This window comes from Sitophilus oryzae, unplaced genomic scaffold (genome assembly GCF_002938485.1).
Source record: "Sitophilus oryzae breed Bouriz unplaced genomic scaffold, Soryzae_2.0 scaffold_85_pilon_pilon, whole genome shotgun sequence".
NCBI lineage: Eukaryota > Metazoa > Arthropoda > Insecta > Coleoptera > Curculionidae > Sitophilus > Sitophilus oryzae.
The window spans coordinates 3,351,778-3,378,053 of NW_022147483.1; the positions used below are offsets into that span (position 1 = coordinate 3,351,778).

Below are 26,276 nucleotides of genomic sequence, written 5' to 3' on the forward strand. Positions count from 1 at the left end.
TAGAAAAAAAAAATACAACTACTACGAAATACATAAAGCAGAAGTAAAAATGCCAAAAAATATTTAGTAATGAGAAAAGGCAAAAATAAAATAAAAAACTAAGCTGGTTGGTTTTTTTCTAACTTCACTATCATTTCTGTGAGGCTCCTAACTTACATATTCAAAAAAAAATAGCAAAAAACTGTACTCTATAAGAAATTATTGGTATTTAATTATGTATTTACCTGTATTGACTCTTCCCTACCGTATGAAACTCTACTACCACTTCTATATTTTATTAATACTATAATATAAGTTTAATTTAATAATATAAGTATGTATATACATTATAAGATTAATTTTAAAACTAAATAATGTTCAGCTTGATTCAGAACCTCGAAATTAGTGGTTTCAATAGCCGTAGCCAGTTGTATTCATAGAGAAAGCCTAATAATTAGCTTATAGAACAATAAACTTGTTTTTAACCACAATTTCCCTTTACGGATGATAAAATCAAAGGCCAAAATGATATTACTCGCAAATTTTGAAGTATAATTAGTGGAAAAAGTTAAAACTTCTATTAATTGAAAATTACTACCATTAATTTTGACATTCTGAAAGCTTATGTTGAAATTAGAGGAACACACTTCTACGCTAATTGAAACCGCATTGAAACCACTAATTTATTCCACTAAATTGGACGTTCTCAATGAAGCTTTGTGTAGTAAGCAAACTCAAAATAAGTAGTGTATAAAATGAGAAACAGAATATATTTTGAATTTCATGTAGAATCCAGAAATCACATATCCTTAACTTACACTATAGTGGAGTACCCAGAGACTTTTACCTCGGAATTCAATTACTGTGAAACCTTCTGTATTGTGTTTTATAGATAAAATACTAAATTGTTTACCCATTTTTTTTCGTTGCATTTAATTTTTTATTTTAGTAATTTTAGTAAATACTTAATTATTTCCTTCTTAATATTTTGATTTTTTTAATTCTTTTTCTAAGTAAATTTATTGAAATAAATAAATCTAATGCATAAGCTAAATCTAATTATACAGTGGTGGTGCGTCAGGTACAGGGTGGTGCGTCATATACGACGCGGTTTTTGCAAGGAGAACAAAAGTTTATATCGAAGTGAAATTTTGTGAGCTTATGCAAGTCAATTTAAAGCATTTTCTAAAATTATGTAGAGTTCTACAGGGTGTCCCCAAAAAAAGTTACACATCTAAGTTATGTTTTTTGTAATGTAATACCCTATATATTAATTGATTTTTGGATTTTTTAAAAAAATAAAGATTTGTTTCATTAGAAAAGTATTTGACTAAAATGTATGGTTTTTGAAATACATTTACCTTTGACGCATTTTAAAGGTTAATATCATAGATTTAGGAAGAACAGATATCACATTGTGCATTTTAACCCGATCAAACAATCAGAGGTTGACTACGTACTGTAAAAACCAACTGAGATAGAGAAGGCGACATTGCCACATCTCAAATTTGCGCCTATCTACTTAGTTTGATTTGCAGAAAAGGTGACTTTAAAACCTTCACCAGATATCAATAAATCTCAATTTCTTAATTAAATTAATAGTTTATTTTTAAAGAAGCATGCGTAATAATATGTTATTAACCAGAGGATATATGCGTTACTATTAAAGGACATGTTTATACTGTTTAATGTGCTGAAACGTCTAGAACTATTGGCAACGTCGCTGCTAGTCTTCCAGAATGAAAATGAGCCGTCCGTCCCACCACCCCTCGCGACGGCCCTTGGTCCGTTATAGCGTACTACTTTTAGCTTACGGCGTGTTTGAAGTCGGAATCAAGTCCGAAGTGAACTTTTCAGTGTTTTTCAGTAGTTTTTGTTTTTGTCAATATGGTACGACAGTGTCAAATGTGTGGAAAAATAAGCTCAAATCGTACCGTAATCGCCGTACATAGGCGTCCCGCAAGGGAGCAATTAAAATAATTTCTAATTATATTTGTTGAATTTTGAGCTATTAAAACAAGAACGTAGTAGCCGGTAATTGAATTATAATTCGTCTCAATTACTACTTAACTGTTGTAGATCATAACAAATTTGAATATAAACGTTGCATTTGAAACTTTATTATAAGCCAGAAAGTGACATTTTTTTCTTAAAATTGCGTCATATTTTGGTCATTATATACGATATTCTAAAGGAATTTTGCTCAACAAATAAACAAAGGTGTTTACCCGCCCTTTTTCACATTTTATTGCATTATTATATCTGCCCCTTCGGCCTCGTTTAAACAGTTTTTTACCACCGTACAAATACCTCTTCCTAGAGTTATTTGTACGGTGTGTTTACCTTTTTTAGAATGGGACGACGTTTTTGGTTTGTAATTTTTATTTCAATTTTTTACATAAGATGGGAGCCATTGTAACGCACATTTTGAAAATATTTTTGTCAACATACAGGGTGATTCAAACCGCTATACATATGCTTAATACAGTTCATGAAGATTGGGACATTTAACTAAAATTTGATTGTCTGATGAAGCTACCTTTAAAAGTAATGGATTTGTAAATAAACGTAATATTCATTATTATGCGACAGAAATCCCATACTGTAGCACACAGATTTGATACTTTTAATGATAAATGCCTTCTATTGAGAGACTAAAAGGTGACTGCCTCGTATCAGAGCCATCATAATACAAGAAGAAGACCGAAAGTCAAATCTTGTCTTATATTTTCAAAAAAATACAATTTTCTCATTAAATATTGATTTTAGGTATAGGAAGTTATTAATAATACAAGATTAAACAACTATTACACAGTACTTTACAGGAAGCTATCGATTGCGAACTAACTAAATCGTTACTAATTACTAATTGTAAAAAGTTCTTTTTAAGATCAAAAAAGGTAAAACTAAAACCTAAATTATCATTTGAGATTAAACGGGAAGTTCTAAATAATGTTGCCTATTTTAAACAAGAAAAATTTATTTATAAGTTTTATAACATCTCTAATTAAATTTGGACGAAAATAATATTTCTGTTTGCTGTAGGTAATTTTCTCAGGGAAAATACGTAAATAAAAATGACTTTTAAGTAAAAAAGTCAATAGGACAAGTTATTCCAAAAAGGACTGTCCTTTTCAAAAAGGACAGGTGGCAACCCTAGGTATTTCTGGAATGGAAATTTAATGGCAAATCTACAACTTTAGTTTGAAAATATGTTCCGGCCACCTATGTTTACAAAAAATGTCTAAAATGTGCTTTACCATTGCCTCCATATTCTGAAAAAAAATTGAAAGAAAAGTCACCAACCACAAACCTAATATAGAACTGTTTCGGAAGCCTGAGTCACCCTGTAAATATTCAAAAGTAACTGAAAGTTTATATAGAATTAACTGAAAGTTTAAATTGAAAATCGACGTTGGAGCGATTTTCGAAAACTACCTACTAACGTTTCAACATAAGTATATGTGGGATATTAATTATATTATTATATTAGACCTTATAACAAAACTCATCTGACGAAAAAGTGTTAATGTAGTATATTAATATGGAGTAAACATTTTACTAATTACTTTACTTTTACTTTACTAATTAAATTCGTTCCAAAAAACGATACGCCACTGGCCATTAGAACAATCCAAATGCGCCTAGTTGTCGGGGTCGGAAATTTTAGACTTCTCTGTCTCTTCTGTCCTTGTTTGACACATTGCAATGTTTGATTCACTACCAACGAGTATTTATGAATGAGATGTTCGGTCTATATTTATAATGTCTTTGGTTAATATATTTTATTTAAATGGACCGATTTTGATGATTTTTAAGCAGTATGTTGCTAAATTATTTGACTTTTTAGTATCTTTTTCTAAATTAAAAATGAAACTCCCCATCATCCATCCGAAAGTTTGAAACACTCTGTGAAATATGTTAAAACAGCAAAAAATTAAATCATTTTATCATCTAGATACATCCTTTCTCGATGTTTTGTTTTTTGGTTCGTCTCATTAGCTTTATTTTTGTTGAAAATATTCGGTTTTAAAGAAGGCAATAACATTTTTTCGTAATTTTTACATTAAGACCATGCCTTTGCTTTTGGGCCTAGTCAACACATCTAGTAAGTTCTGGTCCCGAAGCAGATCTTCTTGACATAAGATTTGCTTCATTTAATCTTCTTCTTGTAGTCCGTTAGGTAAAATGTACGGTCCTTAAGTGCAATTCATTATCAAGTTGAAAAGCTGGCAAACGGCGGTTTCTTAACGATCAACTTACAATAAGTCGATCGTCTCGATTAGAAGTTCTCATACGAAGGTACCTGCACGTCTAGATTGACGTCCTCATGGACGTGGTCATAATTCAAAGACCATTGAGTATACTCTATGGTATTAAGGTATTTTTAGAACCGGAATTTTTAGCAAATTCACTGAACTGGAATAAATAAATGATATATATTTGACTCACCTTGTATATCTATCAAAATATTTTTGAAATGTGAACTACCGTTAAACATATATTTTGTAAAAGGTTTGGAGTGAAAATCTCAAATCGGAATCCTGATACAGAGCTTTTCCGGAATACGGAGCCATCTTGTATAAATGCATTTGTATATGTGTGCTTATTTAAATAGTAAAGTGAAAGCAACGAATTTAAATGGGCAAACTTTGTAATATATCTTATTAACAATACAATGCAAAAAGTTTTATAAAAATTCGTTCACAGTAAATGAATTCCGAAGTTTGTATCCCATAAGGGCTTAAAGCACTCCACTAGTATCCAAATTTGTATCAAAATTGAATCCTAAAAACCTTTCATATCATTCTTTTATTAATTGTTTTTAAATTTATTATTTTGTTTTCTGTAAACAATAGTATACGAATAGTTTATTATTTTAAAAAATTAAAAAACTGTAAAAATTCTTAATATGAATAATAAAACGAAAAAAAAAGAAGCAAAAAGATAAAAAATAATTCTCATGCAATACCTGTAACTTACAACTAAACCTTTCTCTAAAAAACTGAGCTACCTACAAATTAAGTATAAACCGAACCGCCGTAAAATCCATCCCATTGGCGCATCAAATCGACGCATCGACGAACCGCATCATTAATAACATAGATGAATAAATACTCTAGTAAGCCAAATATACTTTTAAAATCGTAGAGAAAGATTTAATTGTAAAAGAAAAAATTAGTGCGAGTGCTCCCAGATAGATACATTGATATTTCATATTCCAAAATGGTTTAATTTTTTTTAATTTTCCTACAAATTATGAAATAATTTTTTTATTTGCTTTATTTTTTTATATCGTAACAATTTTTATTAAAGATTTTATGACAAAAATTCAAATTTTTATGAAAACTGGGAGCCCTGAAAGTTATGGCGCCCACAGACACACGTGTACCTTTATAATCTAAGAGAAAAACGGTGTCAAGTTAGGCTTAGAAATATCGATCATCAGTGTTCTAAGCCCACTTTGACGCCTTTTTTTGATCAAGAGACATATTGCTCGTTATATCGTGAATTTCTCTCTATTATAAAAAATATCTGGACATTTTATTTTGATCCACACAGGCTTTAACTTTTATATTTTTCATTGATTTATTTGATCTTAGGCTGGATCCAGACAGAAAGAGCAAAACAATTTTAGTCAAAAGCAAGTATTAGACAAATTTAGTCAAATAAGTATTACAATACGTTGGATGGAAATGCAATAATGGAATTGAAACCCACTTTTTTTATTTCACTAGTGAGTCCAATTCGTTACTTTCTGAGCTGAGTATACATGTTCCTATACCTAAAATAAATCGTTTTTAAGCTATTTAAGATTTAGTTTGAAAACATATATTTTTATTAATTTTATCTAGCTTCCTTTGACATTAAGTGTCAAACAGTCAGACAATTTACTTCCATCTGTCAGAGAACGAATTATTTGAATTTCCTATATTATAAATACCGCTGCTTAAGAGTTTAAAAAGTGTATTTATAAAAATATATCTCGTATTTTCGCTCCTTTAGTGATATCTAATAGTTGATATTATTAATAATATACTCTCTGATCGAAAAAAAAACAATATGCCATGGCCAGATTAATGTTTTACATCATTTGACGTTTAAAGTCATAGGCTACTGGTTAAAATCAAGAAAAATCTTCGAATAAGAAGACTAAGGAAGGAGCATATCAAAAATCTTAAATTTTATCCAAATATGGCCGACTTAAATTCCGGTTTATCAGTGTCGTTCTAATTTTATTTAAAAAATGTAAAACTATGATGTAGGGTAGACTCAATAATTTGTTGTTTTATTTTACGTTGTGAATAAATGTTGGTAGTTATTAAAATTGTTATAAAAATATATAATTCTAATAAAAATAGATAAGTTATAATAAGTATTTGGTTAACACAAACATCCGATACGCTACTGAAGCAGGTAAGTCAAATTAACGTATCTAAATTCTTTGACATCTAATCTTTGACAAGTAATAAATAAAAGCTAAAATGCAAGAAAAATATATAATTTAGTTAATTTAAGTGAATTTCATAAATGATCGGTTTACTACACGTATGTATATTATATAGTCACTTACTAGCGAAAAGGTGTTCCATTATTTCACTCAATTTTTGCCGAACTATTTTAGAGTCTTTTTCGATAAATCGCGATAGTGTCACTGTTAATTTAAGTTCTGCCACAATTTCCATCTAGATTTACTACCTTTATACAACTATCAGTAGTAGAATAAATAATAAATAACATAAAATAAGCTCCGTAAAGACTGACAAATCCACAAAATTTCAAATCAAATTCAAATGTGTCAAATGAATCGTCAAACAGAACTGTCAAGGATCCCCACCCTAGAGAGCTTTTATGGTGGCTTTTCCGCCCACCATGCATGAATACATGGATAGCATTATGCTCCTTCCTTAGTCTTCTTATTCAAAGTGATAATCACTAAATTTGACTTTTAGGCTATGCACATTTTTTCGTTCAAAAATTTTAAATATTTTTTTTTCTCAAAAAGGGTTAATGTTAGGTATAGAGTATTTAATATTTATAGAATTTTACGGAAAATTTAAGTATGTAATAAAAAATGGGGGTACCCATTTAAAATAAGAAAGTTGCTGTTAACTTCCGGTATTTTCTGAAGTGCCGCCATATTGAAAATATTTTTAATCGATAGATCTCGTTGTAAAACAATGCTGTGCAAAAAATCTCCGATCTACATATTGTAGTTCTCCAGAAACTTCTAATACACGCTCAGCCTAGGACACCCTGTACACTAGTGTCTGTGGAGCCATAAAAAGCAAAACCAAAAAATCAGAGAGAAAAAAGAAAGAGAAAAAAAACCAACCATGTGTGGAAGAGTTAAAGGGTAAAGCTTCACCTGGGTTGCTGTAGGGGTCGCTGCCGTAAGCGGGCGGCTGGAAACCGGGCTGCGGAGCGGTGGGGTAACTCTGACCCGGGTAACCGCCCGCCGGCGGGTACCCGGGTTGGGCGTACCCTCCCTGAGGTGGAGGGGGATAAGCTCCGCCTTGCTGTGGTGGCGGGTAGCCCTGTTGGCCGTACGGTCCTAGACAAATCAAGTAAAATAATTTTTTTAATTATTAGGACCAAGCATTACACAACAAAGTTTTACGTCACTGGATGATCATATGCCAACCACTAAAAAAAACGCATTTTTAGTGGTTTATTTTTTGTTTGTTTAATTACGAGCCCTAACAACTATGTGTTGGGACAATTTATGTTATATTATTTATAACTTTGCAAACAAATCACTTTTGATAATAGCTTATTTTGACAAAATCAAGCCGAATTTGCTGACAACTATATATTGGGACAGCACAACAAGAAATTTGTTTAATACGGAGTTACATCACCTTTCGCCTTAACAACTGCCTGAACTCTTAATGGCATCGTATTTACCAAAGATTGGCACATTTGAGGAGAAAAATTATCCCAAATTTCCTGCAGTTTTGTCCGCAAATCAAAAATTGTTCGTTGAGGGGGGTTTCTTAAATATTGCTTCATTTTATGGCCACACAGTTTCTACAACATTAAGGTCCGGACTACTTGAAGGATGGGATAGAACTTTTATATTATTATTACAGAACCAATTTTTAGTTGATCTTGCTGAACGGCACGATGCTCCATCTTGTTGGAAAATATAGTCTTCGTTTGGAAACAATTCTTGAGCACTAGGCAAAAGTGAGGTCTCAAGAATATGTTGATATTTTTGGGCGTTAACAGTGCCATCTATAAAATTTAATTTTCCCAAACCTCCTGCTGACATGCAACCCCAAACCATAATCTCCTTAGGAAATTTAACAACCCTCTTTAAGCAATCTTTATGAAAGGCTTCTGCTTTATTTCGTATTATTCGTTTTCGATTATCTCCAACGCAAACATCAAATTTAGACTCATCACTAAATATGACCTTATTCCAATCATTTTGTGTCCACGATAATTTAGATTTTGCCTAAGTGTAGCGATTTTTCTTTTGAATTTCTGCCAGTAGCGGTTTTTCTTTGGCCTAAATATGAATTTGTATCAATAATCTTCAGGTAATTGATTATCCACACAAAATAAAGTTTACCTTGTAAAACCCCAGACCGCATTTGTCATTTGTGGATATATTTTCGGCAACATTCTCTTGATATATTTAAACCAGTTACAGTATTCCATTTAACTGTTACTTCGCGAAGAGTACTTCTTCTCGCAGGCTTGCAAATTTTTACTAAATTTCGTAAATCTCTCTGAGATACAACTTTTGGCATTCCCGAACTTTTACCTCTAACGTCTACGTTGGCAGATTCGCCGTATTTTTTTTTATTATATTAAAGACCGTGGTTTTTGGAATACTTCAGAAATCGTCAGAAATTTTTCGAATTGTTTTTCCCGTACTGTTTTGACGAATGATAATTTCGCGTAGTTTTTGATTTGTAGTTTTTCCACGGACCATTACTTTGGATTAAATTAACAAAATTGAAAATTAAGAAAATTAAAATTTCTTACAGTAAATCTCACTACTCAAAGTATCGAGTCACTTACACGCTGTCAATGTTGAAGTAAACAGTTTGCGACATTTGTGACGTTTATAGCAAAGCCGCCTATGATGATATTAATTATTTAAAAATACTTGTCCCAACATTTAGTTGTCAGCAAATTTGTCCTTTTATGAACAAAATCCGCTACTGTAAATATGGATTGATTTACAAATTCATAAAAATATTGTCAAGTTGTTTAGGATATATGGCTATCTTTATATTTAAAAAATTAAACATATATTTTTCAGTCATTTTGGAAAACCAGGGCAATAATTCCATAATATGATCTTGTCCCAACATATAGTTGTTAGGGCTCGTAGTATGAACACATGTGTATACAGGGTGAGTTTTCTACTATGTTCTCTATGGGTATCTGGGAAACTACTGGAGATAGAGAGTCGGTTAAATGGGGAAAGAATTGCAGTTTTGTGGGGTCATAAATATGCGCCTTTCAGATTTTTTAAAAAATTTATGGCTTACTAGATATTTCGAAAAAGAAAAATTTCGGCTATTTTAAAAATGGTTCCTAATTCCACTATAATCTATTTTAGACAAAAAGTTTTCAGATAAAAATTGTAGATAATCACATCCTTAATGAGATTGTGTTCTCCGTTTTTTTCTAAAGCCTGTCATTTTTGACATATGACACAAACTTATGTTTTTTTTTAAATAGAAACCATAGTTGTCATTTTTTAAGCTTTTCAGCGACATAAGCTATAATATGTTTTTTTCGAAAAATTACTGAGTTATAGCCAATTATTATCTTTCTTGACTAATTTCACTTAAAATATGTCTAATGTTACTTAGTTGGCATGGTATTCTTATTCTGTTATTTATTTAATTATTATAATTTATAACTTATAAAAAGACAGAATATTTTATTAAACGGTTCTTTACAATTTACATTACACAAACTAAAAAAAATAATATCTCTACATACACTTTAAGTTATTTTAGAAAATATTCAAAAAAATATACCGCATAAAATCTAAAATGGATAGGTCAGCTGAACGAGGAGGCCCATGCAATTAGTCCAACTCTTCCTATCCCTGAGTTTGAATAATTATGATATAAATAATATATAACATTTCTTTCATTATGGGGGTGGGGGGAGTGTCATAATGAAAGTAATGTTGGAACCACTCTATTGATGCGCGAGTCTCTAAATTTAACTTTTCTAACATGTCCTAAAACCGTTCTCTATAAAGCGTATGTAACGTATCCTCGGAAATGTATGGCCAAGAAAAGTTGAACCAATAATTTTACACGCTTTTCTTCATTTGAAAAATTCATATTTACAATTTTTGGTTATTTTAATTTACAAAGGTTGGATGTGACAGTTTGACATTTCTGAGAGCAAAGACAATTGCACTTGTTTCCATGGCTAACTAAGGGAAATTGTTTAAAAAAAGATAAGAATTGGCTATAACTCAGCAATTTTTGGAAAAAACCCATATTATAGCTTATATCGCTGAAAAGCTTAAACAATGGCGCTTTTTATTAAGTCATGGCCAACTAAGGTAAAGGCACCAGTCTTCGACAGTGCTCCAGTATTCGACACTTTTAAATTCAAAGTTAAATAATTAGGCTCCTATTTGTATTTTTACGTCTTTCTGTATATACTCAGGAATTTCAGTATGTCTGGCAACACTGTGAACATCAAATCGGCCATCTTTATTAAAAGCGCGCGTAAAAATTGAGAGTTGTTTGCCGTGCGTGAGGTTTTCGGTTTTCTAAATGAATTTGTTAAGGTAAGACACTTAAAATAAATTATGTATTTTCGCAAATATTTTAGATAAGCTTGTAGTTTTTTGCAATATGTTATTTTAAATGCGCCAGAAGGTGTTATTAAGGAAATTTCCTTTAAATTTTAACTCTAACCTAAGTTTTCGGAGGTGTCGATAACTGGGTCTGCGGTGTCGCGGATTCTCCAGTAATCGACAGTGGATGACGATTAGTGGCGTTTCTTTGAGTTCCAGTGTTCGTCATTTTTTTTTTGTTCCGTTTTGTGATATTCTGATTTGTTTTTTTTTCAGAAAAATGCCACCTAAACTTAAGTATAGTGAAGAACAAATGTCTTTAGCCCTAAATGCAGTTAAGCAAGGCATGCCAGTGGCAACTGCTGCAAAAACATTTAAGGTGCCCAGAACCACCCTGCTGGATAAAAAAACAGGAAGAACTCCAATTAATCGAAAAATGGGCCCACCATCCGTATTGAGTCTCCTGGAAGAAGAAATTCTAGTAAATTGGATATTTTTAATGACACAGAAGCATCAACCAACTAAGGAACAGGTCCTGGATAGCGTGCAATTAATCATCAAGCAAGAAAAAAGAAAATCACCATTTACTGACGGAAGACCCGGCAAGAAATGGTTTGCGTCTTTTTTAAAACGGAATCCACAGGTTACTTCTAGGATCGCCCAAAACTTGACACCAGCCAGAGAAAGTGTTACCGAAGAAAAACTTCGACGATGGTTTCAAGAGATACATGAATATCTACGTTCGGAAAATTTGTTAGACGTCACGAAAGATCCGACACGCGTGTTTAATGCTGACGAAAGCGCGTTTTTCCTCCAGCCTAAGGGGGAAAAAGTTTTAGCGAAAAAAGGTGCAAAATCGATCTACATTGCAGGGACAAATGATGACAAGGAGAATTTAACAGTGTTAGTCACAGCTAATGGACAGGGAGATTTTGCGCCGCCAATGATTATTTTCAAGTACGAAAGAATACCGGCCCACATAGCTGCGGGGGTAAATAAAGAATGGGGTCTTGGTCGGTCAGAGACAGGCTGGATGTGCGGGTCTACCTTCTTTGAATACATCACAAATGTGTTTGTTCCTTGGCTGGACAGAAATACAATTACACGACCAATACTATTATTTATTGATGGGCATGTCTCCCACATGACATATAATTTATCCCAGTATTGTAAGCAGAATCAGATTGAGATCATAGCCCTTTATCCAAATTCCACTCATCTCATCCAACCAATGGATGTTGCGGTTTTTAAGCTATTAAAGACTTACTGGAAAAAAAGCTGTAAGACAATTTCACATTGACAATGATGGGGGCAAACTTAGAAAAGAACACTTCTCAATGATTTTTGAATCAGCCCTAAGATCAGTGTCTAAAGAAACAATACAAAATGGCTTTAAAGCTTGTGGCCTTGTTCCTTTTTCTGCAGATAATGTAAATTTTTCCAAAATGTCTTCCACTGAGGCAACTGAAAATTTTGATTTTGATAATGTTAAACTAAAACAAAAATTACAAATTTTGGAAGAGTTAATTCCTACAGGCAAACTTAATATTTTTAAAGAATCAAGAGACATTGAAAAGCGGAATGGTGACACTGAGGACACATCCTTATATATGTTATGGAAAACATTAAAAACACAAATAAATCAAAACGCTGGCGCTGATAGACCCAAGGAACAATCCAAAAAACAAGAACCTGGAAAGGATAAAGTAATAATCCATTCGGTCCAAATACTGAAACCTTCTACATCTTTAATGGCACAAGAAATAAACAGTCACACTCCTATTAAAGAAAATAGCCTTAGTTTAAAGTAAAGACTCTGCTACTATCTCAAGTGTTATAGAAGAAAACGAAACACCCCAAATCGAAAAACCGGGTTGTAGTAATGGTTCTCCTTATACACCGTTTACAAAATTTAAGGAAAATGTTCCAACTCCTTTTAAAAAGGCTCTATTTTGGCCAACAGAGCTAAAAACTGAAAAAAGCGAAGGAGTAAGGAAAAAAATACCATCAGCCATAACTTCACAAGCTTGGCAGGATTACCATAAGGGAAAAGAAATAGAAAAACAAAAAAAACAAGAAGAAAAGGAAAACAGAGCCAAGATCCGACAAGCTAAAAAAAATACAAAACTTCAGTTACAGAAGAAACGTGCAGAAAAACGAAGGAGAATTTCTTCTGACTTAAGTGACACAGATATGGAGTGGCAAGAGAGTAGTGACAGTTTGGATGATGTTTCAGAAATTGGGGCACCTGAAAATGAAGAACATGATGAAGAAATCAAAATAAAGGACTATAAGATTGGTGATTTTAGCTAGTAAAATTTTTTGGGGAAATCGAAAAACCACCCAATATAGATATGTTTGTGTTGTACAAAACATATTTGATGAAAGCGAGATTGAGGTAACTTCTTTAAAATGCCTTGATGAAAATAAAATGATTTATAAAATGGTTGATAATGATGTGTCGGTTATAAAAGAAGAAGACATTTTACAAAATTACCTGAACCTCAAGTTCTGAATTTTGGGGATAGGCTTAAGTATGTTTTTCAAAAAGTGTTAACGTTTTTGAATGTAAATGATTAAAATGTAGAAAGTAATAATTAAACTGCCGTTGTTAATGCACTTGTTATTATATGTTATATCTGATTAGATTGTATAATACAGTCATATTAGCTAGCATTTTAGTAGCCTACCGATTGACGACAATAAAATATGTAAATAAAGTTGTTTAAATGTTTTTTTTATGTCGATTACTGGGGTGTTGATAACTGGATAATTAGTGTCGGTTACTGGGGATCCCAAAAATACATTAAAATCCCATAAGACAGTCTAATAGTGTCGATTACTGGCGGCTTTACCTTATGGTTTCCATTTAAAAAAAATAAGTTTGTGTCATATTGCAAAAATTACAGGCTTTAGAAAAAAACGGAGAACACAATCTCATTAAGAATGTGATTATCTACAACTTTTATCTGGAAACTTTTTGTCTAAAATGTATTATAATGGAATTAGGGACCATTTTTAAAATAGGCAAAATTTGTTTTCTTCGAAATATCTAGTAAGCCCTAAACTTTTTCAAAAATCTGAAAAGCGCATATTTATGACCCCACAAAACTGCAATTCTTTCCCCATTTAACTGACTCTCTATTTCCAGTAGTTTCCGAGATGCCCATAGAGAACATCGTAGGAAACTCAACCTGAATATTTCATTATATTTATCAATAATAAGCCATACAATATTAATTTAAATCATTATCTAAGTGAAAAATTAAATTAATTAAAATAACAGAGATAAAATAATTATTATTCTGTCTCCACATTGTAGAAACACGCAAACATTTTTAAAAATAATTAATAACCAACAATAAGATGAAATCTCTGAATCACACATACATAAACAAATTATTACTAGAAAAAAATACTTATATAAAAAAAGCTTCTTATCATAGACTTTTTCTGAAAATACTCCCTATTATTATATTATACAACCCACTTGTCTTAACAGTTGCCATTGTTCACTGTTATCAAAATGCACACATATTACTGATAAATTCAAGTAAAAAACAGATCACATTATGATAAGCGTTTAATCATAAGAAAATTGAGTTTTTTTTATAAAAATAGTGAAGAAACACTATAAACTATTGAGGTATAATTTTTTCGTAATTACAAGATTACTACAATGTGCAAAATAAAAATATAAATATACATATTCCCAGGCACCTATTTCTAAAAAGAACCATTTTAGACAGTATGTGATGTTAAGTTTTCTCCTATAGTACGTTTAAAATTTTTCTATAGACTGTAAGCCCTATTATTAAATACTTGACCACTGTGTATATGTTTACATTAAATTGCTAATAATTTACAGAACTGTAATTCCCCTACTTTGTATATTGACATATGATTATTTTTTGTATTTTACGCCCACTATGTATGTGCAAAATTAAATCAATTAAATTCAAGGATGGTAACAATATTCCAAAGATTTTTTTTAAATAAAAACGAAAAATTCAGTGCTTACCTTGATTATATGCGTAGGACATGTTGGTTGGTTATTTTACTTCACTGAAAAGAAAAGAAAAAAAGGTTAGCTTAAATATGATCGATCGTGTTGGACGATAACAACTTTATCAAATGAGACGATCTGCAAACTACCTAGATGTAGGAATGACTAATTCCTATACAGGCGTTAGTAGAAATGAAATGGATTAGATTTACTGGAATACTTAAAGTTATCAAGTGTGCGATATGCTGATACCTGATACAGACCATACAGACTCAGCAATTCCATTAATTCCATCTGGTAAAGGATATGTTAAATATAGAACACAATAATAAACAAGTGATTCCGAGAAACACGTCATGTATATTTTGTCGGTTTTAGCGCAGTTAGCAAATATTCTACATCGGTAGTCGGTGGTTTTTGCAAAAAAACTTTTAGAAATATATTTAACAGGTCAAGAAAGTACTTACCTAACAAGTAAATGCACTCTTTAACACTCCCAGATATTGCACAATAATAAAAACACTTTCAGAGCACTTTTCTAGAAACGTTTCGCTCTATTTTTCGTTGACAAAACGATTTTACAATGACATAATTGACATATGACAGTTTCTCCCTGGTTTCCGTTTTCCAAACCACAGCAACCAACAATACAAGACAATTTTTATTATTTTAATTTGTTTAGATTGGAAGTAAGGTAATATCAAGGTAATATTTATCATAAGGAATGATATGCCTGCAGAATATTTATGAATATTGCATAAAACTAGTCAATTTAGGAGTTTTATTAAAATCAAATGTGATTTCTGTATTTACGATTTCGATTACAGAAACCGTACGTCCAGAAAAATGAAGTATCACGTCATCTGTCATTGGTTTTCAAGGTTGAAGTTTTTTCCTTTCAAGTGTCAAAGTCAAAAATAAAATATATTTATAAAGATCTATTAAAAATGGCTAAAAAAACGTACGATTTGTTGTTTAAATTGTTGTTAATTGGTGACTCCGGTGTTGGGAAAACTGTAGTGCAAAAATAATTATTTTGGTGTTTAAGTGACATAAACTACTACCAGATTTATGGTCACTCTCGGTTACGCATAAAAAAATGGAAAAATTGAAAAAGTACACGTTGTGTAAGTGATTTAACCTAAAAGTGCCCATACATTTTTTACTCATCGTGATACAACGATGTGTTTTTTAAGACTTTAACAATTCATCAATAAAGCTTAAGTGGAGTGTGTTTTTGGTGCTATGCCTCATCTTTGTTGTGTTCCTGGTGGAAAGGATAGTTATACTAAGCAGCCTAAAGTGTCCGGAAGAGCAAGAAAAGTGGGTACGAGTTATAAATCAAGAGAATTCTATTTAAAATATCTTTAATAAATTTAAAAATAATATTCTCCCATGATGGTATTAATGAAAACTGGACAATTATGTTTATTTTATTCATATTGTGGAATCTCCACTCCAAGTGTTGTTGGTTCAGCTTCGATAGATTCAAACACGTAAGTAGGTATTATGGTCTAGGGAAAAATAAACAATATGTGTATTAAAGATCATGAAAAAAGATTATTATTTTGAGTTCAAATTTTAAAAAGATTTTTGTAAAGACAAGACTGATACAGTTTAAAAGAAGAATGTGTTTTTGTTTGATAATATATAATGTATGTCAAGTTGTCAAGCATAACATACATTTTTGTTCAGTAATTTTTAATGAATAGTGTTGATTATTTATAATACCAAATTAATATCAAATATTTAAGTGATGGCTGAATACAATATGAATAAAATAACAATAAAATTGGTATATTTGCATAATACAAAATTAAGTTTTAAGAATAAAGGTGTTACTAAAATAGCTACTAAGAAATTCATATTTTTTTGTTTTAATTGGTCTAATGTTTATACATTTTACGTAAGAATTATACCGTATCATCGAAAAAAATCGGCGTCTAGTTGGCTTGGAAATGAACATCGATGACATTCCCTAAATAACTGTACACATAAAATAATTAACTAGAATTTTACAATCTTGGAAAATTTGATATTCCTGAACCTTGTTTCTAAATATTCTAAATTTTTTGATTTTCTTGGGATTTAGGTTCCGGAAAAACGCTGATTAAGTTTTCATTTGGTTTTTCATTATTTTTATTTGGTTAAAAAAAAAACGTTTCGGCTAACATTATAGCCTTCATCAGTGTTGTGTCATATGAAAAAAATAGTGTCGAATATAGTCCAAAAAATTACATATAAAATATTCACACCGCACACATAATGTTTACTGTGTACTCCATAGACAATGTAGATAATTTTAGTGTTAAGAATAATGATTTTAAAAAAATATGTGGTCATCTTTTGATAAGTTTATATTAGTTTATTAATTGCAGTAAACATTATGAGGTGTGAATTATATTGTATATGTAATTTTTTGGATTATATTCGACACTATTTTTCTCATATGATACAACACTGATGAAGGCTATAGTTAGCCGAAACGTTTTTTTCAAACCAAATAAAAATATAATGAAAACCCAAATGAAAACTTAAATCAGCGTTTTCCCTAACCTAAAAATCCCAAGAAAATCAAACATTTTAGAATAATTTTACTTATTAAATGCCAGCGATCTTCATTTCATACCCATCGCTGACGCCTTTTTAGATAATATTGTATTATTTGTAAATATAATTTTTCGAACATTGATACTTGCAAAATATACATATAAATTTTGTGAATGCAAATAATAATACATCACTATTAGTAGATACTGAATGTTTTTGTTAAATTAGATCGATTTTCAAACCCCAAAATTTAAAATATATTTACATTTTGCCCATTATCTTATGTACCTATACATTATTTGTACATTGTAAAACATTTGCTGCATTTGTATGGTTCATAGTTTATTTGCCAAAGTATTTATTACTATAAATAGGTATATATGTTGTAGTTATTAACTGTATATTATGTATATTTCATGTAAACTATATCATTTTTAAAATACAAACCAAAAATCTGAGGAATAATTATGTTTTCCATGTATTCTACAACATATTTATTAATCCGTTATATCTAACTAGCGTGACGTCATAAATCTCGCCCGGAGGCTGATCTTTTAATAGAAGGCACTGGTCCAGAAAAATGAAGTATCACGTCATCTGTCATTGGTTTTCAAGGTTGAAGTTTTTTCCTTTCAAGTGTCAAAGTCAAAAATAAAATATATTTATAAAGATCTATTAAAAATGGCTAAAAAAACGTACGATTTGTTGTTTAAATTGTTGTTAATTGGTGACTCCGGTGTTGGGAAAACTTGCATTTTGTTCAGGTTCAGTGACGACGCCTTTACGACCACTTTTATATCAACTATAGGTAAGATTCCATTTATGTTATGTCTCATTGCAAAAAAGTATATTTCCACCCCTTTCGATGAGAAATTAAATGAGTTATTTATGAATTTACGTAAGATCAAGATAATTTTTCGTTATCGTTTTGTCATAGTAAGAATAATTCGTCGGTTTAACAGTAGTTGAACCTTGAAACTCGATGTTTTTTTTACGAATTCTAATTTTTTTTCATAGTTTATTTTTAACCGCCGTGCTAATTTGCGAGTCAAACAAGTTTCGCGATGCGTGCATTACATTAAACAAAGCTCTTTCTGTTTAGGCATAGACTTTAAAATTAAGACCATAGAATTAAGAGGAAAGAAAATTAAACTACAGATATGGGATACGGCTGGACAGGAAAGGTTTCACACCATCACAACTTCGTACTACAGAGGAGCGATGGGGATCATGCTGGTCTACGACATAACAAACGAAAAAAGCTTCGAGAACATAGTGAAATGGCTTCGGAATATAGACGAGGTTGAGTAGCATTTAGTAGAAGTTTTTTGGAATCAAATTTGAATACACAATGGTGCCTCCCATATAAAGCGGAGGCTCCAAGAAGCACGACAGTTTGTATTGAAATGAAATTTTGTGAGCATATGTAGGTTAATTTAGAGCACATTCTAAAAATACATAGAGTTCTACAGGGTGTACCCAGAAAAAGTTACACATCAAAGTTGCGTTTTTTGTAATGGAACATTCCCTATATTAATTGATTTTCGGATTCTAGGAAAAAAATAAAGGTGAGTTTCATTAGTAAAGCATATTACTAAAATGTAAGGTTTTTGACATATTTACATACATTTTCCAGCATTTTCTATGAAGAATAAATTTTAAATTTCAATAATAGCTACCTAAATTGGAATTTACCTGGTATAACCTAATATCTGGCTAAAATAACCATTCTACTTTTAAATGGAACATCCAGTATGGAACTCTCTTCAAAATACTATTAAGGAAGGTTATTACCCTTCAAACAAAGATTTTCCTAGATATTTTTATGATTTAGTGTTAGTAGATCTTTATTATTTGATAAAATCTTGGTTACTTTTGGTTAAGTTTTAATTTGATTTAAAGCACAATGGTAGTTACCTTATACTGGATGAATTCCAATTTAGGTAGCTTTTATTGAAATTTAAAATTTTTTCTTCATTTTTAGAAAATATTAAATATATCAAAAACCTTACATTTTAGTCATATGCTTCTCTAATGATACTCGCCTTTTTTTCATAGAGTCCAAAAATCAAATATTATATAAAGTGTTACAAAAAACTCAATTTTGATGTGTAACTTTTTTGGGACACCCTGTTGATCTCTTTATAATTTATTTGTGCTCTAAATTAACCTACATATGCTCACAAAATTTCATTTCAATATAAATTGTCGTTTTCTTTGACGTTTTCATAGTTATTTTGTTATTATTATACAGGGTATTTAAGAAATAAGTGCAAGTATTTTAAGGGTTAAAAGAATCATTTTTTCAATACCATTTTTAAAATAAATTGATACTAACCGAGTTATTTAACTTAAAAAAAAAAGAAATTTGAAAAGAATTGGTAACATTTTGAGAGCCGCCGACAGCATTCGATAATCAGCCGCAAATACCAAGCAATTACCAGAATCTCAGCTTGTTTGACGCCCAGTGTTGGCACTTCAGATTAAAAGCTAAAAACTTACCTAACATTAGAAAACGGGACTCCAATAGATAGCAGATCGATGTAATTAGGCTCACACTTTTGTTTTTGTGAATAAACACCAAAATAATTATTGATATTTCTATTTGAATTTTTTCAAAGTATTTTTACAGGTTCACCTTACATTTGCCTATTTTTTTGTTTTGTCGGAGGTTTACTGTTTTGAGTAAAATCTCTCAAACAGACTTAAAATAAAATATAGACTGCACTATTTACATCTAAACGCGGACACACAAACTTTTTTGTACACATGTTTACTTCTGGGTACAGTCGACCGAGCCTTCCTCATCTATCTATGTTGTCACGTCTTTAATATTATCAATATTTTTTTTCTTATTATACACATATATTGAGATATTAATACTACATTTTAATAAAGTAGGTTTTAATATGCCATAGATGTATTAAATAGTCCTTATACTACTAAATTATAAGTCGGATACTATTTGAAAAGGATAAGTTCTTTACAATATGGCAACACCGATTAGAGGCGAGGTCGCCTATTCATTCATTTATTACCTTGTAGTACGTGTGGCACGTGTGCGGTAAAGCTTTGTTGCCGCTATCTCCCCGGCTGTATTAACGCATTTTCTTAGCTTGTAGTGCTTAGGTGTTTATTTTATTGACTTTTTCTGTTCAAGAACTATAAAATATGGTTCGCCAGTGCCAAATTTGCAAGAAATTTGACTTAAATAATCCATTTAAGTCTTGAAACGACTTTTGATCGGTAGGCAACTCTCAATTTACCCATTGGGAGTCAGTGGCGTTGTTGTAGAAAGGCGCTTATTTAGATAATATTTTAGTAAAATGTAAAATCTGATTTTTTTCTCTTACATAATCGTTTATATAAAGGTTTTTGTAACAAAATCATAATTAGTATAACCTTGTTAATAATTAATAATGTTTTTATTAAAAATATATTCCGGTTTATTCTAAAATTATCTTCAGAATCTAAAATAACATACAAGAATTTTAAAATGATATTACATTATGAAACAATATTTTTTAATATACCGGGTACGTCTCAAAAGTGGCTCACCCCTATAACTTTGTTATTTTTTCAGATAAAGAAACAGATTTGTATGTTAGTAGGCATATGACATAAATTAGGATTGATTGACGTATTCAATTGTTTTTGGTCTCTGTCTGTTTCACCGGAAATGATTACATCTTTTGATTTTTATAGGCACCCTCGGTATATTGCTACTTTATTCGATAATAAATGACACTCTGAATAGAATGACATATCATGTCAACTTTTGACATTGTCGCTTAAAAACAAATCATATTTTAAATTTCAATCCAGGGTGCCATGGTGTTGTTAAAAACACTAAGTTTTAATCAAGGAGCCTTGGAAAAATAGTTTTGATCGTCTAATGGGTGTCGTGTCTTGTCTAGGCCCGTTAAAAGATGTACAAATCGTATTTTTAATCATATGTCAATTTTTTCAAATTGAACAAGGGTGACTCATTAGCATATTTGGAAAAAGCATTTTTTTATGAATATATTGATACCAAACACTTGGTATTTCGAGTCAAATTGTCGTTATGAACCGCGTGTTATAATTACAATTAAACCATATGCGAAAATGTCAAAAGTTGACATATGATATGTCATTCTATTCAGAGTGTCATTTTCTATCGAATAAAGTAGAAATATACCGAGGGTGCCATTTAAAAATTAAAAGTTATAGTCATTTCCGGTGAAACAGGGAGTGACCAAAAACAATTGAATGCGTCAATCAATCCTAATTTATGTCATATACTAGCATACTAAATCTTGTTTTTTTATTTGAAAAAAAAAATTATGGGGATGAGCAACTTTTGGGACGCACCCGGTATAATAAAGACAGTATCGAGTTAAATAAATGTAGTTTTCATTTTATCCACTTCCTATCACCTTCCTTGCTTTAATGGAACAGATTTATGTTTTCTCTAATTTACATAAATAAGACATCACTTAACCAGAAAAAAAAATTACAACAATCATAATTTTTTTTTCTCCCCCTGTCGCCGATTCTATTATATCTGTAGAATAGATCCTGTTTTGATTAATATTAGGGGTTGTAAATGTTTGACTAAAATTAATATTTTTTTTAATAATTTCAAAAATTACGTAATTTCGATTATAACATTTCTTCTATACTTAATATGTATTTTATTATTTTTATCCTTTTTGGACTCTAAGACGTTTTTTCTAAACTTTTATTTAAAAAAAACCTCTCCTAAATCTTAATAAAATATAAAAAAGTTTAAATACGACATATTTTTAATTTAATTATAGGTTCATTAAAATAAAAAAATTACCCGGCTATGACACGGAGAGTTCAGGTGTACTTGAGAAACGAAAGACAGTGTTGCGTTTCTCGTCAGTGTCGTCAGGGAACAACCTTTACGACAGAGACAACCTATCTATCGCTCGTGTCGCACTCGTTATAACCTAAAACAATAACACAACAATATCAAGACATTGTCTGACCGCATGTTCCAGCTATTTATGAATGCGATGCTCAGTCTATATTTTATTTTAATTCTATGCTCTCAAATGAATTGGATAACCTAAAATGCCATCAGCTGATCTGTTTAAATGTAGCTCAAACGTTGACTATTTACGTATCTAATAGAGGGCGCTGATTGTGAACTATTGAAAAGCTGCTATAATTGTTCATTATTTAGTTTAATAAACTTAGTATTAATATAGTAGACATAAAAAAGTAGTACTTAACAGTACTCTACAAGAATTAAAAAATCTTAGCGAATAAAATTAATTTAAGTATTTTTTTTGTAGAAATTTAAAAATGTGAACTTATAACTTACAAACATACAGAATGTGGAAAACGTAGGATGTGGCAACATTGCATTCTCTCGAAGCGCTATAAATACATTTCCGGAAAGTGAACAAGCGGCACTCAAAAGTTTTTCAATATTTTCAGGAAAATGTCAAGAAAAGTATAAAAATTACAGCATTATTTTTTCGCAAAAAACATCATCGGCATGTTTCTGCGGTCGAACTATACTACCAGTTAAAATACTTGCATTTATTTCTGGGACACCCTGTATATACAGGGTGCTACAAATTCGGTGTACGAGCATTGGTATCTCGGAAACCGTAATAGATATGAAGATGGTTAAATTAGGGCAAAGCTGCGCCTTGGGATGTTCGCCAACATGATATCAAAAAATTTTCAAAAATTTCAAGGATTGCTGAGTTTTTTGAGAAAAACGGACCTTTTTTGAAAATCGATTTTATTTTTCCCTATCGTTACTTTTTAGAAAATCAAAAACTAATTGCACATTCTCATAGCCACTTTATCAGGGCTATCTAACGCTCTACGTGTTCGAAAGAGTTACCACCCTCCCTATTGCACAAATTTATTTTTCGTTCAATTTTATGTCCTTTCAACAGATCCTCTTATATTTCCGAATGCATTTTGTACTCTTTGTTGTAAATTTTGAGGTGTATTGATTTCACTTTTACAAATGACGTCAAATAAAATCGATCTTCAAAAAAATTGTTTTTTTTTTCAAAAAACTCAGTAATTCTTGAAATTTTTAAAACTTTTTTGATGGTATCTTGCTGAACATACCAAGGCGGCAACTTTGTCCCAATTTAACTATGTTCGTATCTATTACGGTTACCGAGATACCAATGCTCGTACCTCGAGTACCTTTGTAGCACCCAGTATATGCAAGTATATGACGTCTAGGACTTGACTTCACCAAAATTACCATCGATTGTCATTTCCCAGCCGTCTTTGACGCTGTTTTTTCCAATTGTACCAAGTGTACATTGTTTATAAGTCGTTTTGATTACAGCACGCCAACGAGGACGTGGAAAAAATGATCTTAGGCAACAAGTGCGACATGGACGACAAGCGGACGGTGAGTAAAGACCGGGGCGAGACGATTGCTCGCGAGCACAGCATACGGTTCATGGAGACGTCGGCCAAGGCCAACATAAATATCGAAAGGGCCTTTAGGGAGCTGGCGGAGGCCATTTTGGACAAGACGGCGGGGCGCGAGCCCGGCGACAACATGGACAAAGTCATGGTGGACCGGAGACAGCAGTCCAGCTCTACGAAATCCTGCTGTAATAACTAGACTAACATTTTTTAATTATTATTATTTTTAGAGTAAAAGAAGCCGCAGAATGACCTTATTTGTATAGAAGCGACACACGGGTGATGATTAATTTTTCCATGGACTAAATTTTAAGCGAGTTTGTTTGTCGTATTTTGAGGTTATAAGTTATAATCATAGATAAATGAAACAAGTTTAGATTGGAAAGTGCCCATAAGGACAATGTAAACACTATTTGGTGCTATTCTTGCAACGGTCGCGACCCAAAGCTTTTGATAATTTCGGAGCGATTTGGCTTTTTCCGGAATTATATCGCCAAATATTATTTATTCGCATTTATTATTATTTTATTTTAATTTTATAAATAAAATACAGTGTGTTGCATACAAGAAACTTTATTTTATAGGACATGTATGAAATATATATGAAACATTGGCAAACCGACGTTATGCAACGATCCACGATGGTTTTTGCAGTTCACAGTTCACACAACTTTTTAAGTTTTTAATGCCACTTTTTCACAATTATCACGGGTTTGGGTAAATAAAACTTAAATTAAACTCACAAGATAGCAATAATTACTTTGAAAATGGACGCTTTAAACATTTTTCGGCATTATTTCAATGAGAGCGGTTTAGATTTTGAAAGATTTTATAATTTTTGAAGATTCTGATTTTGACAAGAGATATGGACAAGAGAAAATTATTTCTGTTTTTGTTTGCGGTTGTTCTTAGCAACCGCTATAGCAGCGCCAGATCGCGTACAACGGTCGCGAGCTAAAACAATTTCGCGACCCAACATTTTGACGGGCATTCCAATCTATATTTATTTCCTTTATCTATGGTTATAAGTTATAATTTTAGTGACGTCGGTTGTCAAATTTTGATTAGTTGATGCCGTTGATGGTTGATATTAGGGATGTAAGTGTAACAAGCTGTAATGTAAAAAAACTATTTTTTTACACGCAAAAATATTTTATTAAAAAGTAAAAAAATAATTAATCTGAACAGCTTATGTTTTTCCGTTAAATATTTGGTCTTTTATTATTTTGTGTAGTTAGAAGTCAGCATTTATGTCTAAATAATTGGGAAGGAAGGTAAATGTAATTCCTTATACTCTGAGTTTTTTTTACATTTTTTACCTGAAGTATCATATATTTTCATAAATAAAAATATTTAAATTTAATGTTTAAACAAATTTTAAATCTCTAGTAAATATTAGATTATAAAATAAACAACCTACACTAAAACGCACAAAACTTGGTATTCATTTCACTAATTCTTACTTTATCTCTAGTTCTAACAAAATAAACCAAATAACAATCAAACTTTGAAATAAACCGTAAAAATAAACGTCTCTAATTTAGCTGACAATTGAAAATTATGAAATTAAGGGAAAACAAACAGCAACACTATTGAGTATGCGAGTTGACTAGTGTGACACAGCTATATAAAGGAGTCATTCTTATCAATGTATTTAAAAGTTTCTTACTTCTTTCATCAAATTCTAGAAATTGGCAAAATATGTGTAACTTCAAGGTCACAATATAGAGGTCGCTTACTTCAAAGAAACAGACGCTTGCTGTCGCTTCTATATAATTAAGGTATTCTGTGAAAAGCGTTGAATATTTTTGGCGTGTGTTCTAAAAAAAGTCGAAAGTGTTCAACGTTTTAAAAGAGTTTTGTTTTTTGTTTAAACGATAAGAAAAAAGACACAGCTCTATATACAGAAACCAATGCTCATTAAGTGCTATATATTATTTATTTATTATAACAAATAACAAGTTTTTTCTTCAGTAAATTCGATGTTTTAGTACAGGATGAGTCGTTTTGATAAAGTTCATAAATTTTTTAATACATTGAAACACCGGTTCCCAATAAGTCGCAAAAGTTAATCTATTGACAGAGAATGTATGAATGTTAAAACAAACGAAATAATGAAGTTTATCATTTGATTCACCCTGTACAGAAATTTTAGAATTCTTTTATAAATATTACGTAAAGGATGGACTTTGCAAAAACAATTTTGAACTAAATATTCCGTTAAACAAAAAAAAAGAGGAAATTTTCTGTTGTGTGATTATAATTAAAAAAAATTGATAACAAGTTGACTGTGTAGAACCATATTCAGTAGATGACTGTGATCATATGTATGATTAAGAGAGAATCGAAAAAAGAGAAATGGATTATACTGGATGTAAGTCAGAACAGGGGTCCCGGTTGTCATAAAATCGCAACTTTTTGTCATATACAAACTAAAAAAATCCAAATGATGAAGTTCCAATTTGGTACACTCTGTACAGGGTGGGTCAAATTCGACGCTTTTAAATGGAAACATCCTTTTCTAAAGGAGAT

The 26,276-nt window shown here is 31.1% G+C and overlaps 3 protein-coding genes across 9 annotated transcripts in view; 2 read left to right on the forward strand and 1 right to left on the reverse strand.

Moving 5' to 3' along the window:
- LOC115890142 (protein lifeguard 1-like) overlaps positions 1-15,381 on the reverse strand; it is a 31,646-nt gene extending 16,265 nt beyond the window's left edge. The window contains exons 1-3 of one of the 6 annotated variants that reach the window (XM_030910293.1): positions 15,242-15,379; positions 14,790-14,833; positions 7,316-7,534 (exon numbers count right to left, since the gene is read on the reverse strand). In XM_030910293.1, coding sequence (XP_030766153.1) covers positions 7,316-7,534; positions 14,790-14,811 — 241 coding nt within the window. In that variant the 5' untranslated portion in view covers positions 14,812-14,833; positions 15,242-15,379. The other 5 variants (XM_030910298.1, XM_030910295.1, XM_030910294.1 and 2 more) reach the window with 5 other exon arrangements.
- On the forward strand, positions 10,720-12,237 carry LOC115890141. The gene is made up of 2 exons (XM_030910292.1): positions 10,720-10,759; positions 11,045-12,237. Exons 1-2 carry the CDS (start codon positions 10,746-10,748, stop codon positions 12,066-12,068), a joined length of 1,038 nt encoding a protein of 345 aa, XP_030766152.1. The 5' UTR covers positions 10,720-10,745; the 3' UTR covers positions 12,069-12,237.
- Positions 15,382-15,496: 115 nt separating the features above from the next.
- Positions 15,497-24,501, forward strand: LOC115890144 (ras-related protein Rab-10). 2 transcript variants are annotated; one of them, XM_030910301.1, is made up of 4 exons: positions 15,497-15,767; positions 18,052-18,132; positions 18,427-18,626; positions 23,659-24,501. In XM_030910301.1, the coding sequence occupies exons 1-4, from the start codon at positions 15,722-15,724 to the stop codon at positions 23,941-23,943; spliced, it is 612 nt and encodes a 203-aa protein (XP_030766161.1). In that variant the 5' UTR covers positions 15,497-15,721; the 3' UTR covers positions 23,944-24,501. The 2 variants fall into 2 exon arrangements, with proteins under 2 accessions (XP_030766161.1, XP_030766160.1); XM_030910300.1 differs by lacking the exon at positions 15,497-15,767 and having other exon boundaries at positions 17,927-18,132; positions 23,659-24,500.
- Positions 24,502-26,276: the final 1,775 nt, after the last annotated feature.

What these genes read in the sequence shown, in the direction of transcription:
- LOC115890144 (XM_030910301.1), top strand. Translation starts at nt 15,722, where the DNA reads ATGGCTAAAAAAACGTACGATTTGTTGTTTAAATTGTTGTTAATTG. An exon ending in GTTTAAATTGTTGTTAATTG is followed by an intron (nt 15,768 to 18,051) that starts GTGACTCCGGTG and finishes TGTTGTTAATTG; the next exon opens with GTGACTCCGGTGTTGGGAAA. An exon ending in CACTTTTATATCAACTATAG is followed by an intron (nt 18,133 to 18,426) that starts GTAAGATTCCAT and finishes CTTTCTGTTTAG; the next exon opens with GCATAGACTTTAAAATTAAG.